This window comes from Aspergillus chevalieri, chromosome 3, assembly GCF_016861735.1.
Source record: "Aspergillus chevalieri M1 DNA, chromosome 3, nearly complete sequence".
NCBI classification, from domain to species: domain Eukaryota; kingdom Fungi; phylum Ascomycota; class Eurotiomycetes; order Eurotiales; family Aspergillaceae; genus Aspergillus; species Aspergillus chevalieri.
In genome coordinates, this window is record NC_057364.1 from 847,345 (window position 1) to 860,135 (window position 12,791).

Sequence of the window (12,791 nt, forward strand, 5' to 3'; positions counted from 1 at the left end):
GAATCAGCGTTGGCAATCATCCATGGAAGAATATGGCTAGCTGCATTGCCAGACAATCGTCCATAGGCATACCAGAGGCATTCATAAGGACCTCCCAGGGCCTTCCTGTCGACATGGAGCTTCGCTTTCAGGAGATGTTTGAAGTTCTGATAGGAAGCAATATCTCCCTTAAACACCTCAGGATCTGGTAAGATTTGTCGGGGGCGCTGGTGCACACTATTGTTATCATTGCTTTGGCTCATAGTGCTTGGGGTCTCCTGTGAGTCTGTAGTTTCCGGTTCAGCACTCAGTGTGGATTCTTCGTGATCGCTAATGGTAGGGGCTTCATATGTGGGCATGAGTTCTTGTCGTCGTGGTTATCGTCGTGGTTCTCGTCGTGGTTCTCGTCGTGGTTCTCGTCGTGGTTCTCGTCGTGGTTCTCGTCGTGGTTCTCGTCGTGGTTCTCGTCGTGGTTCTCGTCGTCGTACGTGATTATACTATTTTCAGTCGATCCCTCTATCGCACGATTGGGCCGCCGATAGGAAAGAAAAGGAACGAAATCTAATGTTGCGGGCTAAGCCCGTAGTGCTAATGACTAGCTATCTCACAAAAGATTTCGTTGAAGAACAGGAGAACGGATGTCCGATCGGACAGCTTTATATACAAATGTACGCCGTGCGGGGTAGGTAGTCTGGTAACCCCTCCGATCATCTCTCCGAATAACATATCATTTATTCTACAGGCGCAGCCTGTGACACAATATATTGAGTGCATTTGCAGCTGCTGGTCTTATTCCTTTTAAACCAGAGAGAGTTCTTGCAAAACTCAACATCAAGACACCGACACCACCTTCTTCCTCATCCAGCAACCAATCCTTTTATTTAGGAAGAACACCAGTCAATCTCTATCAGTTGAATCAACAGAAAAAGCAGATTCAAGAACTTCAAAGCCAATCCCTATCTTCAGTTGTTGCAGAGCAGATGCTTGAAAAGTTTATAAAGAGCACAGAAGTCGCAATGCATGTAATGGGCCGAAGCCTTGCTATCTAATATATAGATATGTACAAAAGAACTCGTTGGGGAAAGGAAAGAAAGAAAGAAAGACACGCTGGCGGTGGGTTTATATACTCGTGATCAGGTGATCTACGATCACCTGACTTCGGCACGCTCTTGTGAATAGCTTCAATCGAGAACCATTTATGGTTCGAGGTGCCTTTCGGGCCTAGCCCGTTACATTACCCCCCTCCTCGTCGCCTCCGCGATCGCCCCCCGGCGTGGGGTGGCTCATTTGGTATACTCAAGGCCGATTGAATAACAATCCCATTCATCGTTTTGTAGGTTTCCCAGTCATCCAATGCTATGGTATCCTCCATGTTCCTTGCATCGTTCCATTCCGGTTCCTGCCAGCCAATGTATTTGACTAAAAACTCATGTCTTTCGCCTCGTCCCCACCGTCGAAAACGCTCATCTAGTATTCGTTCGACCATATATTCTTCATTCCCATTGATCATTTCTGCAGGAGGTTGGTAGTCATCTTTCCGTTGGCTAGGGAAGGGATCCATTGCCGCTGGGCGGAGGAGCGCTGTATGAAACACATTGTGGATTGTGCCTGGTGTGTTGAGGCGGTAGGCGTGGGATCCAATCTTTTCCAACACAGTAAATTTTGCCTGCCTGCTTCCCAGTTTCTTGCTAGGGCGTTCTGTTTGTATATTGCGCAGGTCAAGCCAGACTTTCTGCCCAACCTGGTATTCAGGGGCGACATCTCTTCGACGATTGGCATAGTCTTCTTGTTTCTGTTGGGCAACAGCAAGTTCTGTTGTGGCAATGTCAAGAGCTCCCCTTAGCTTGGCTGCAATTCGTTCACCTCGTTCACGCATGGTGCCCAGGTCTGGTGCTGAAAGGTTGATTTCAACATCCTCTTCTAACTGAAAGGGATCGACGTGGTAGCCGTGGTCAAGGAAGAATGGACTGACACCTGTGGAGGCAGCATCCCGGCTGCATATTGCAAGCTGTGCCATTGGTAGCAATGACGCCCAGTTTGATTGTGTGTGGTCACAGAATGAGCGCAAGAATAGTTCAAGAGTAGCATTCATTCGCTCAGTTTGGCCGTCGGTTTCAGCGTGGTAGGCAGTTGATAATTGTCGTTTGATCCCCAGTAGCTCGCAAAAACGCTTCCACATCTCATTGGTGAATTGTCTTCCTCTGTCTGATACAATACTGGCTGGAATGCCATGATAGCCAATGAAACTCTGAATAAGCTTCTGTGCTACTGTGTAGGTGTCGATCTTCTCACAGGGTATGGGGATGACACCTTTTCCAAGGTGATCGACAATAACCATGATGTTTTCATAACCATTCGAAGTTGGTAACTTCTCGATGAAGTCAATTGCAATATATCTCCATTTTCGGTCTGGAATTGGTAGAGGCTTCAGTAGGCCTTGTCGGCGGTCTCTCCATACATTGTTGGCACTGCATTTGTCACAGTTCCGTACAAATCGTCTGACATCCTCAGAGATTGCAGGCCAGTAGACCCTTCGTGCCAGGATAGCATACATTGCGCTCCTCCCTGGATGGCCTGTAAGTACCGAGTCATGTGTTTCTTGTAGCAACCTTGTCCTCAGAGATTCAATGTCAGGGACCCATCGCCGGCCTCGGTAGCACAAGCGGTTGTTCGGTTCAATTGAGCATTCTGAGATTGAGGCTTTGATCCCCAGTTCACGTGGGAATTGAGGTGCTCCTACTTGCACTGCTTCTCGTATACGACCATACTTTTCATCTAGTGGCTCTACCCGAGCCCAATGTTCATCAAGAGTCATATCCAGTAGCTCTTCCAACGACGGTCGCTCACTATTGAGATTGGTGGGTTCATTCGCCTGTTCATATCCTTGAGGTGCGCTTGGCTCACTGTTACAGGGCTCCGTGCCAACTGGTGCTAGAAGGATCCGGGACACATTGATGGGATGGGGTTCTTCAACTAGTCCTCTTTTGCTGCTTCCTTCAACTGGTCCATCCTTGAGGATCTCAGGATCGAATAGTCGTTGTTCGCGATGCTTTAGCCGTTCATCACCCAATACAGGAACATCCTGCTCTCGTCGAGACAGTGCATCAGGGCGCCCTGCAAGCTTCCCTGGTCGGTAATGAAGTGTGAAGTCGTATCGGCTCAATAGATCTGCCCATCTCATCTGTCTCTCATTCAGTCGTCTCATGGTGGTAAAATAACGGAGATTACGATGGTCTGTCAGTATCTGGAAATTTACCACTGATATGAGCTCTGATTCCCACTCTTTCAATGCATTGATGATCGCCAAAAGTTCCTTGTCGTGAATCTGGTAGTTGCACTCTGCAGGAGTGTTTTTCTTGGAAAAGTACGCGCAAGGTCGTAATACACCATCATCATCATACTGTGAAAGTACGCCACCAGTGGCCCACCCTGATGAGTCAGTCTCGACGACAGTCTCGCGGTCTGGATCAAATTGCATGAGGATTGGTGCTGTTGTAAACATCCTTTTTAACTGTTGGAAGCTTTCCTCGCATTTATCATCCCACACAAAGGGTTTATCTTTTTGAGTCAACGCTGTTAGTGGAGTTGTAAGTTCAGAATAGTTTCGGATGAAACGTCTGTAGAAGTTCGCGAATCCCAAAAATGACCTGACACCTTTCACAGTGGTAGGGGCAGCCCAGTTCATGATTGCTTCAACCTTTGCTGGATCCATGCTGACACCTTTTCCTGCCTCAATAATGAATCCTAAATATTTTGTTGACTTCACTTCAAATTCGCATTTATCAATATCAATCTGTAAGCCGGCCTCTTGGAGACGGCCTAATACTTTGCAGACATGCCCTTGATGCTCTGACAATGTCCCATCCGTAAATATCAAGATGTCGTCGAGGTAAGCAGAAGCGAATTCATCTAGGAAATCTCGTAGGACCCAATTGACATAGCGTTGGAAGGTGCTCGGTGCATTGGCTAGTTCAAATGGTGTTACAAGCCATTCAAACAGCCCAAATCGAGTTCGGAATGCAGTCAACCATTCATCGCCGGCAGCGACACGAATCTTGTGAAAAGCAGCAATAACATCCAACTTGGTGAACCATTTTGCTTTCCCAATTCTTTCCAATGTTTCATTGATTAGTGGTAGGGGGTAGCGGTCCTTCTTTGTAATGGCGTTCAGTGCTCGGTAGTCGACACAAAATCGCAAGCCTCCACCAGGTTTCTTGACAAGCAATACAGGTGCTGCAGCAGGCGAATTGCTAACACGTATGAAGTTCTTTTCCAACAACTCTGTCAATGTCTTCCGTAGCACAAGCAGTTCGTCCCTTGACATATTATAAAGGGGGCCCCATGGAGGTTCAAGGGTCGTTCCATCGGCATTCTTATTGAGTTCAATCTTATGGTCGATATTTGGCCCTCGATGTGGTGGTTGCTTGTCAGCTTCCTTCCGGTCAAATACTGATAGGAATTTATGGTAATGAGGTGGTAGTTTGGTGCGGGGGTCTGTCGGCAATTTGGGTCGTAATGCTTTCTCAATGTCCTTTAAACTTGCGGCGAAAATCTGTACGCTGCTGTCCTTTTTCTTTTGTCGGTTCCATAGTGCAAAAGCGTTCGCCCCGATGGGCTGGATATCCATTCGTGGTTGATCTTCCATGCTGCTAACAACAATGCCATTTGTGAAGCGCAATTTCGGGCCGTTCGGGTCGATAAACACTTGTTGGTCGTCTATCCATGCGAGGCCTAAAATCATGTCGAGTCCCCTACCCAGTTTAGGAACAACATACAGCCATGCAGTGTTTTGGTGGTTTCCCCCCACGTTCAATGAGATTTTCGCTACCTCCCTTATACAGTCATCTGTTGGGCCCTTGTAGTCGTCGATAGTTCGTGGTTTGATGGTTACACGCTCCAGTTGATGTTTTCGGGTAAAATTCTCAGAAACCATACCATATGTAGTACAACCGGTGTCCACTAAAGTTCTGCTGACCTGTTCTCCATTGACTAATGCGGATACTCTGAATTCAGGTCTGTCAAACTTGACTCTTTTTCGGAAGTCGTTCCACTCCTTCTGAAGGTCTATCTGAGCTGCTGGGGCCGGTCGCCACGTAGGTAGATCCATCAACTGCTGGTGGTGCTCCTGCAAGAGACTTTTTGCAGGAGCTATTCTTTTCCCAGCTTGGGTTGTTCCCTCAACTGCTCTTCTTCATCTTCGAGTTCCGGCCCATGAATGTGTGAGCGAGCAATGCGGGTACTGTTCCTAGGACTGTCGTAGGGGCAATGGGAGATAAAATGCGTGGAGTCACCACAACGAAGGCAACGTCGTTCTTGTCTGCGGCGTTCCATTTCTTCTCGTGATACATGCTTAGCCACGCGTCGAGGTTGGCTGCGTGCAGAAGTTGTTGTTGTGGGTTCCCAGTCCATATCTTGGGGTGGAGAGGAAGCACGGGTGGTATTCACAGGGTGAGCTGGAGAAGTTGAGGTGGTATGCTTATTGTTCCGTGAGTACCGCAGTTGGTTCTTCTCCATCCGGTCCGCAATCTGCTGTAGCTGGCGGCAATAGTCTTCAAATCCATTTTTCTTTTCAACAGTTTCAAGGCGTGTGTTCATCTCACGGTTTAATGCATTGTCTAGGTAGGACCTTTTTGTGTTTTCAGGCCAGTTATGGCCATCAGCTTCCATGAGTAGTCGGTTGAACTCAGTGAGAAAGACTGTGAAGGGCTTGTTGTTCTGTTTCAAGCTTGCAAGGTCTCGTACAGCCTTCTCCTCCAGATTCCGGTCCAGAAAGATGAAGTCCATTTGATCAAGCATTCCGTCCAGCTGGCTCTCAGTAGCTCCTTTCTTAGCAAACCGCTCCATCCAGGGCAGCACCTGCATAGCAGCCCCATCTGTTAGACGGCCAAAAGCATACCACATACGATCATAGGCATTGCCCAAGGCTTCTTTATCGACCTCAAGTTTAGCGCGCAGCTTGCTTCGAAACGGACGGTAGAGACTTCGGTTTCGACCATCAAAGACTTCTGGGTCTGTCAGCTTGGGTCGAGGTCTCCTAACAGGGTCTGCCATTGGTTGGGGGGCTATCTCTTCAATAGTCGGTTGTGGCAAGGGCTCTCTGGGTGGGCTCGTCAACTCTTCTTTGAGACGACGAAGATCTTCAATCCGCCGTTCTTCCATTTGTTGCAGTTGTCGTTGAAGTCCTGCAATAACTGCGACAAGATCTTGTGGGACAGGAGTGGTGGTCCCTGCTGAGTGTATATTGTCTCCCATGTTGCCGTCGGTTTGGTCGTTTGACTCGTGGTCGCTGATTTCCGCTGAAAATGTGGTCATATGACTGACTTGACTATTGATTTGTTTGTAAATAGCTCAACTATCCGTGAATTTCGATGTCTGATATCCGATGTCTGATATCCGATGTCCAATGTATCCAGTTATCCGGTATGTCCAATCGTTCAATGTGTCCAGTGTGTCCAGTGTGTCCAGTGTGTCCAGTGTGTCCAGTGTGTCCAGTGTGTCCAGTGTGTCCAGTGTGTCCAGTGTGTCCAGTGTGTCCAGTGTACGATCCGTTGCGCGTTCAATCCGATGCGTAATCCGTTGTTCAATAAATAAGTAGATAGATGAGGGCGAACGAGTTCTAATGTAATGGGCCGAAGCCTTGCTATCTAATATATAGATATGTACAAAAGAACTCGTTGGGGAAAGGAAAGAAAGAAAGACACGCTGGCGGTGGATTTATATACTCGTGATCAGGTGATCGTAGATCACCTGACTTCGGCACGCTCTTGTGAATAGCTTCAATCGAGAACCATTTATGGTTCGAGGTGCCTTTCGGGCCTAGCCCGTTACATAGCTCAAAAGGGAAATCGGGAGTTGATTATTCTGCGATTAATCAGGTCTATATGGAGAAGACTAGTTTAAACGAAGAGGTATTTGACTATCGAACGTATTTGCGCGTGCACAGCTAATTGAGTGCTTGTGAAAACAGGCAAGCCCTGATGGAGTAGCCGAGTCGGTATCAGCTGGTTGATATAGAGAAATAATAGACAAAAAGGAAAAGGAACGCTGGAAAGGAAATGACTAAGGAAACTAACTGTATAACCACTGAATGCAGAATCTGACTAAGCGGACATACTGGACTGGGAAGACTGGAGAGCGAAGTTGATTCATTAGTGTAGACTTGATGTACGGAAGTCTGCCCGAAACCGGCATAATGATCATCTGAATGGTATCCTGAGGCACACCGTTACACCAGGCGCTAGTGAATAGTTATTAAATCCGCCTCGCTCAGCGTTGGGATTGGCAGTCCGAAGAAATTACTTAACCCGGGCTCTTCGCTCTCTCAACATCATCTCTCCATCAATGATCACTCATCAACGACCTCGAAAGACAAACAAGAAGGAAGTATGGGCTTAAATAGCACCAGCAAACATTTCCTCTGCAAGTTCAAATCTCTGAATCTTCATCGCCGAAAAGAATCACCCGGTCTCCGTTGTGTGACCTGCCACTAGAACTAGTTGAACTAGTGGCCTCCTCATTGCAGAAATAAATACTATGCGAATGTATGCAAATGTTGAAGACATAAAATGAATGTTTCAGACTCTCAGCAGCTTTCCAGCACTAGAGTCAGTCTCATTTGAAAATTTTACACTTGGTGTGATCCGGAGGGATTATTTCATCCACTTCCCTGTGGTTACTGAGAATCCTTTTGTCGATGAGTCGCAAGGCACAAAGTTTGAGTTTGCATCCAATAATACGCATGGGTGGCCGAGGACATTTCGTGTAGCTTACTCAGGTCCAAAGATGGATGTTGCTTTGAATATTCTTGCGAGGACAATGGATGGCGCTCCTGCTAGCATATCATAGTATAGAAGAAAGAGACGACAAAAGGGCAGCGAGGGCAAATATCACCACCGGCGTTGCTGTCGCCTTTTGGCCTGCATTAGACAGGGAACGGTTAATACTCGAGTCTTTTCTCGTTCTACAGTTTGACTTTTTGGCCAAATTGTTCTAACTTCTTAGCCTTGTATGTATAAGGTGCTCAAGGCTTAGCAAGATTGATATTATAGTATATTTAATGGTAGTAAAAGTAGTAATAGGAATCGATCTTGTTCAATGGCGTAACGAGATTGCTGCCCTACTCTAGGAGACCAGCAATCTTCTTCACGATGCTGGGTCCAGACTGTCACATACTTTACTGTTTAGGCTGGCTTGTCTCGGGCCGCGAGCATGGTATTCCCTTCAATGCGAAGCATTAATCTGCTTTCTTGTCAAGAGTCACACTCCAGTGTACCTGTATCACGCCTTGACACCTTCCTGAATACTGCTCCAAGAATAACTTTACAACCTCTGACCAAGACCGACCCTCATCCTTCTTCAGCTTCAGTAGAAGTTCCGCCTCTTCTGTGGGCCATGGTATTTCTTTCTTGAGCCTCCTTGGACCTTCTTGCAATCATGCTGATTTGTTTGATCTCATGCGGGGTACTCAAGTGACTGGTTGCTTGTGCATATCTCCCTTCACATGCTTTTGGCGAAGAGCTAGACATGCAACGTAATAGAGCACCTTTGAATAGCCAAGAAGGCATTGCAAACGATCATCGAGTGGGGCAGACATGAAGTGAGAACAAAGGGTGGTGAAGGAATCCTCCCTGGATGGCAACAACAAGGGAACTCGAAGCCATTTGCGAGCTCGCCCATCTGATTGTTCCGTCTTCTGCTGAGAGCTTTTGGACTGTCCACCGACGTGATGATTCCCACAGACACCATTGGGGCAGGACGGGTCGGAGAATTAAATCCGGATTTGAGATGTGAGGCGCCGAATCATGGGGAGATGTTGTGCCGTGCTCAGGATTCTCTGGATATGTATTTGGTTCTGGAACAGATATTTCCAATGGTTGAAATTGAGAGCTTAATGGTGTACATGGTTGAGAGTTCGCACTGATATGCATGCAAACTTCGGCCAGTGGCCACACAGGGAGGTGATGCTTGGGAAGTGGCAAAGTGCTTGGAAGGGAATCATGATAAGGCTTGCGACGAAGGAATTTTTGGGTTCTTGGGGAGCGTGAATTGGGTGATTTGTATTGTGAGACTGGCTTTCTGTAAGGGGGAGCCCACGGTTTGGAGTTGTTCATGTGAAAGGTAAGGGGCATATTTTAGGAAATGGGGATGTTTGGGGGTATATTATGACAGACAGGTGATTGGAAGAAGGAAAGAGGAGGGACATGGAAGCTGAAGGGGAAGAGCATGTTGTGGGGGAATTGAGTTGAGATGTTGCAACCTCTGCATGCTCGATTGCCCTCCTTATACTTGCTCTCAGTCCGTCAAGTCCACCATTCCGCCTTTCTCATCAGCAGAAGTGATAAGGCAAATTTCTCTTGTCCTCGAAATTTTCTTAGAGTCTGCTGGCGTGTCCATCTTCATCTACTAGTGACGCCTGGAGGCCGAGATCTGGTGCCCTGCGCCAATCGCATCTGGGCGTTGCAGCTCCAAGCCTCGCATGTCAAACACGCCGATATAAAAAGGGTGCGACAATTTCACTATTGGCTGGTGAACAGGGCAAGTATACATAAACGAATTGATCCTGGTGGGGCCAAAAGAAGGCTGTAGAGGGCAAGAGGCGCAACCCGGTTCACAGCCAGACCTGGTAGCCAGATAACCTGCAATTTGCCTTTCCCATGTAGAATCTTGGGAGCCTGGCTGAAGAAGTAATCACGATATTTTCAGATAAGAGACGACAAGCAAGGCAGCTGAGGATCCAGAAGAGATGACCCGTCGGCCATCCCGAGGGGAGTGGACGGCGCCATACTGGGAAAGGGCAATGGTCGGGTAACGCGGCATCCTGGTAAGAGGACAGTGAATCGGGCGAGGCAGACAGGAGGGGGAAAAGGGAAGAGAAAGTGCGTGGTCCTTTGAGGGAGATATGCCGGGCTTTTATAGATGCAACGGATGCGTTGAGGCGCTATCCCTGACACAGTAGGCGCCATACCGCAAAGGGCAATGGTATTCCTGTCGACGGCAGGCGGTAAGGCTCGGCAGAAGCGCGGTTCAATGGAAGCCGTTTCTGGCGCCCCGCTAACCGTCACAACAGATACCCAGTACTAGAAAGTATATTACTTTCTGAAAATCCTGTAGCTTTTTGCAGCCATAGGTACTTGATCGATTGAAAAATACAAAAAATACAAAGGTAATATATGTTACTTGGAGTGATATCTATCTGAAAAGGCTGTCTGCTCAGTGTATATAACTTTAGTACCATGATATTGTATATATTAAATTTCGGACTGTAGATACTTTGCGGTTGAGATAATGAGGTTATAAAAAAGTGGCATTTTATATGGAGTACAGAGAGGTGCGCCACTCGGTAGGGAACTAGTTATACAACAACTGGATGATTCATACTTGTAGCCAAGCGAGAAACGATGACAACTACTTGTCCAATGAAGATGTTACATACAATATAAAAAATTCCAAATATACACTTATAACTTCTCCTCAGATGGGTATCGAAGTAGACAGTCTTGCAGCGTGGTTGCCAACAATGCACCATTCGGACCCCATAACCAACTCTCATGGACTGCCCTGTTCTCTCCTGACCGAGGAGTCCAAGCTTCCTGCACAAACCACCTCTTCGGTAAATCCTTCGCATCACCAGATGCTACGGAGCCCCAATCGATCATTCTCAAAGCTTCTCCATGCTGATGAATCATAACCGTCAACGTCAAGCTCGCCAGTGCAATAAAGTTTGCATTGCCCAGTGCGCGTGGGATTAACGGGATGGAGTTTTTGTCGCTGGAATATAAATGTGCACATATGTAGAGGTTATCGAACTCTCCAGACTGGTCTCTGGTTTTGAGATCGAGAATGCTTTCTGACGTGGTAGGATGATCCGGGGATCCTTTGATGGAGTAGAGGCTTAACTGGCGGTACTTCTCTGGATTTCGCTTGATCTCTTCGGTGTCATTATATCCCTTCATATCCACCTTTCTCACGTTTACTCCGGGAAATTCTCTCTCTGTGATATCCCCTTCTTCAACATGTTCGATCCACCAGTCCGCATCCACACTTGGACTGGCAGGGTGGTCTTCAGGACGCTTCCCATCTAGGATAGACTTGTAGCGCTGCTGAACAGCTTCGGGTTGATGGCCAAAAGTCTGTTTCTTTTCACCTCGTTTGAACGAACACACGCACGTGAAGCAGACATCTCCGTCTTGCCGTGCATCGACCGTGCGAGTACAGTATAGGTTCCCATCTCGTATGCGCCGGACCGAATATATAAATGGAACGTCAAGACGTCCCGGAAGCGTGAATGTACCGGCAATATTCTACCAATCGTAAGTGACACGACCTAAAGAGTGACAGTACTGAGGGTTTTCTTTCGGCTTACATGTATTGTAAATCCCTTGTCAACGGTTTTGGACGCGGCATATGCCGATTGAGCATATACATGCCCTCCAAATGCCATAAAACCGTCCCCAGGAGGAAACGGGACCGCTCGCGAGCAAAACCGGTATAACATTTTAGAGTCATTTGCGATATTTTTCAACTGCTGATGGGCATCGTCGAGTGGTTCAAGTGCCATCAGCTCGGCGAATGGTAAAGGACGACATGACTCTCGCGGATCGAGAACGTCTTCAGAGGACATGGCGATTTCAAGCCCAATCAATTGGTTGAATGGTGTATGACCGTCAAGTTGGAAACTGAGAAGACTCCTCGGGCAGCTAGTAATGTCGAACTCCCGGACAGCTTAGTTTCACAAGAAAAGGGAATTACTTGAGAAACACAATTTCTCTCTTTCATTTGCATGTACTTTCCAACCAGGTTATGCTCAAAGCGCTATGAGCTCCATGGCTGACTTGTGTTGGAGACAGTCTGAATGGTGATAATGAGGTGTGGCTTTGAAACCTCGGCATGTCGGAGATGAAAACCCACTGTCATGATAGATGTGATAGGGTCGTCAGCAAACATATCAATGCTTTGCATATCATAGTACACCTAAAACAGCTCATGACGTGCCCTATCGATATTGTTTGGAGAACGAAAATAGGCTCTCGCTGTGGGTAACGAAATTCCAGTACAATCACGTGCCCTCTGGGGGATCTGGAGCACTTCGTACAAGCATGAAAGTTGAATGCCATAGAGATTCAGATTTATATGCGCCTGCGACAATGCTGGTATGATAATACAAAATGACATGACCCGTTCCCAAAACATAATACACATAGAAAAGCAAAGGAAAAAAAAAAAAAAACAGCGAATATGTGCCTCAACCACACACTCCCCAAACAACCCATGTCATCACACGTTCTTTATCTGAAAGTGTCGGCAATGTTGCGGTTATTATTCCACTCGACTTGCCCTCCCACATTCTTGATCTCCTCGAGCTTGTCGCCGAGTTTCACCACCGAGAAACGAATCATCCGCGGGTCAAGACCGAGGGTTCTCCGAACGGCCGTCTGCACCGGCCCCGATGCATCGAATCGCATGATGAAGTGGTGACCATCTGTATACCGGGCTTGATGCTTCGTGGTGGGCCTGGGCAATCGGAAGGTGCCCCAGTTCGTGTAGCCGCGGACTACGCCGCCAGACCGGAGAACTTGGATACCAGCGTTACGCGCAATTCTGTTATAAGGTTAGCGAATTCGGTCGCTTTTTATCGTAATATCGAATCGATGCATGACCGGAGAGCGGGGGAAGGACGGCGGAGAAGGTCAACGTACTCTCGGACCTCATGGAGGCTGCCCGGACGGACCTGTCACGTATCAGTATATCCAAACTAGCACACAATCAATGAGACACATAAGCACTCACAATAGCAATCAATTCGTACAACATTG

General features: G+C 47.4%; 3 protein-coding genes across 3 annotated transcripts; all 3 read right to left on the minus strand.

Annotated features, from left to right (window-relative positions):
• Positions 1–1,213: 1,213 nt before the first annotated feature.
• On the minus strand, positions 1,214–5,086 carry ACHE_30309A (uncharacterized protein; the record flags this gene model as incomplete). The annotated part of the gene is made up of 1 exon (XM_043276913.1): positions 1,214–5,086. The coding sequence occupies one exon, from the start codon at positions 5,084–5,086 to the stop codon at positions 1,214–1,216; it is 3,873 nt and encodes a 1,290-aa protein (XP_043134844.1).
• Positions 5,087–10,436: 5,350 nt separating this feature from the next.
• On the minus strand, positions 10,437–11,599 carry ACHE_30310A (acyl-CoA thioesterase; the record flags this gene model as incomplete). Its single annotated transcript, XM_043276914.1, has 2 exons — positions 10,437–11,279; positions 11,342–11,599. The coding sequence occupies 2 exons, from the start codon at positions 11,597–11,599 to the stop codon at positions 10,437–10,439; spliced, it is 1,101 nt and encodes a 366-aa protein (XP_043134845.1).
• A 664-nt stretch (positions 11,600–12,263) lies between these two features.
• Positions 12,264–12,789, minus strand: ACHE_30311A (mitochondrial 37S ribosomal protein bS6m; the record flags this gene model as incomplete). Its single annotated transcript, XM_043276915.1, has 3 exons — positions 12,264–12,576; positions 12,675–12,706; positions 12,766–12,789. 3 exons carry the CDS (start codon positions 12,787–12,789, stop codon positions 12,264–12,266), a joined length of 369 nt encoding a protein of 122 aa, XP_043134846.1.
• Between the last annotated feature and the right edge of the window lie 2 nt (positions 12,790–12,791).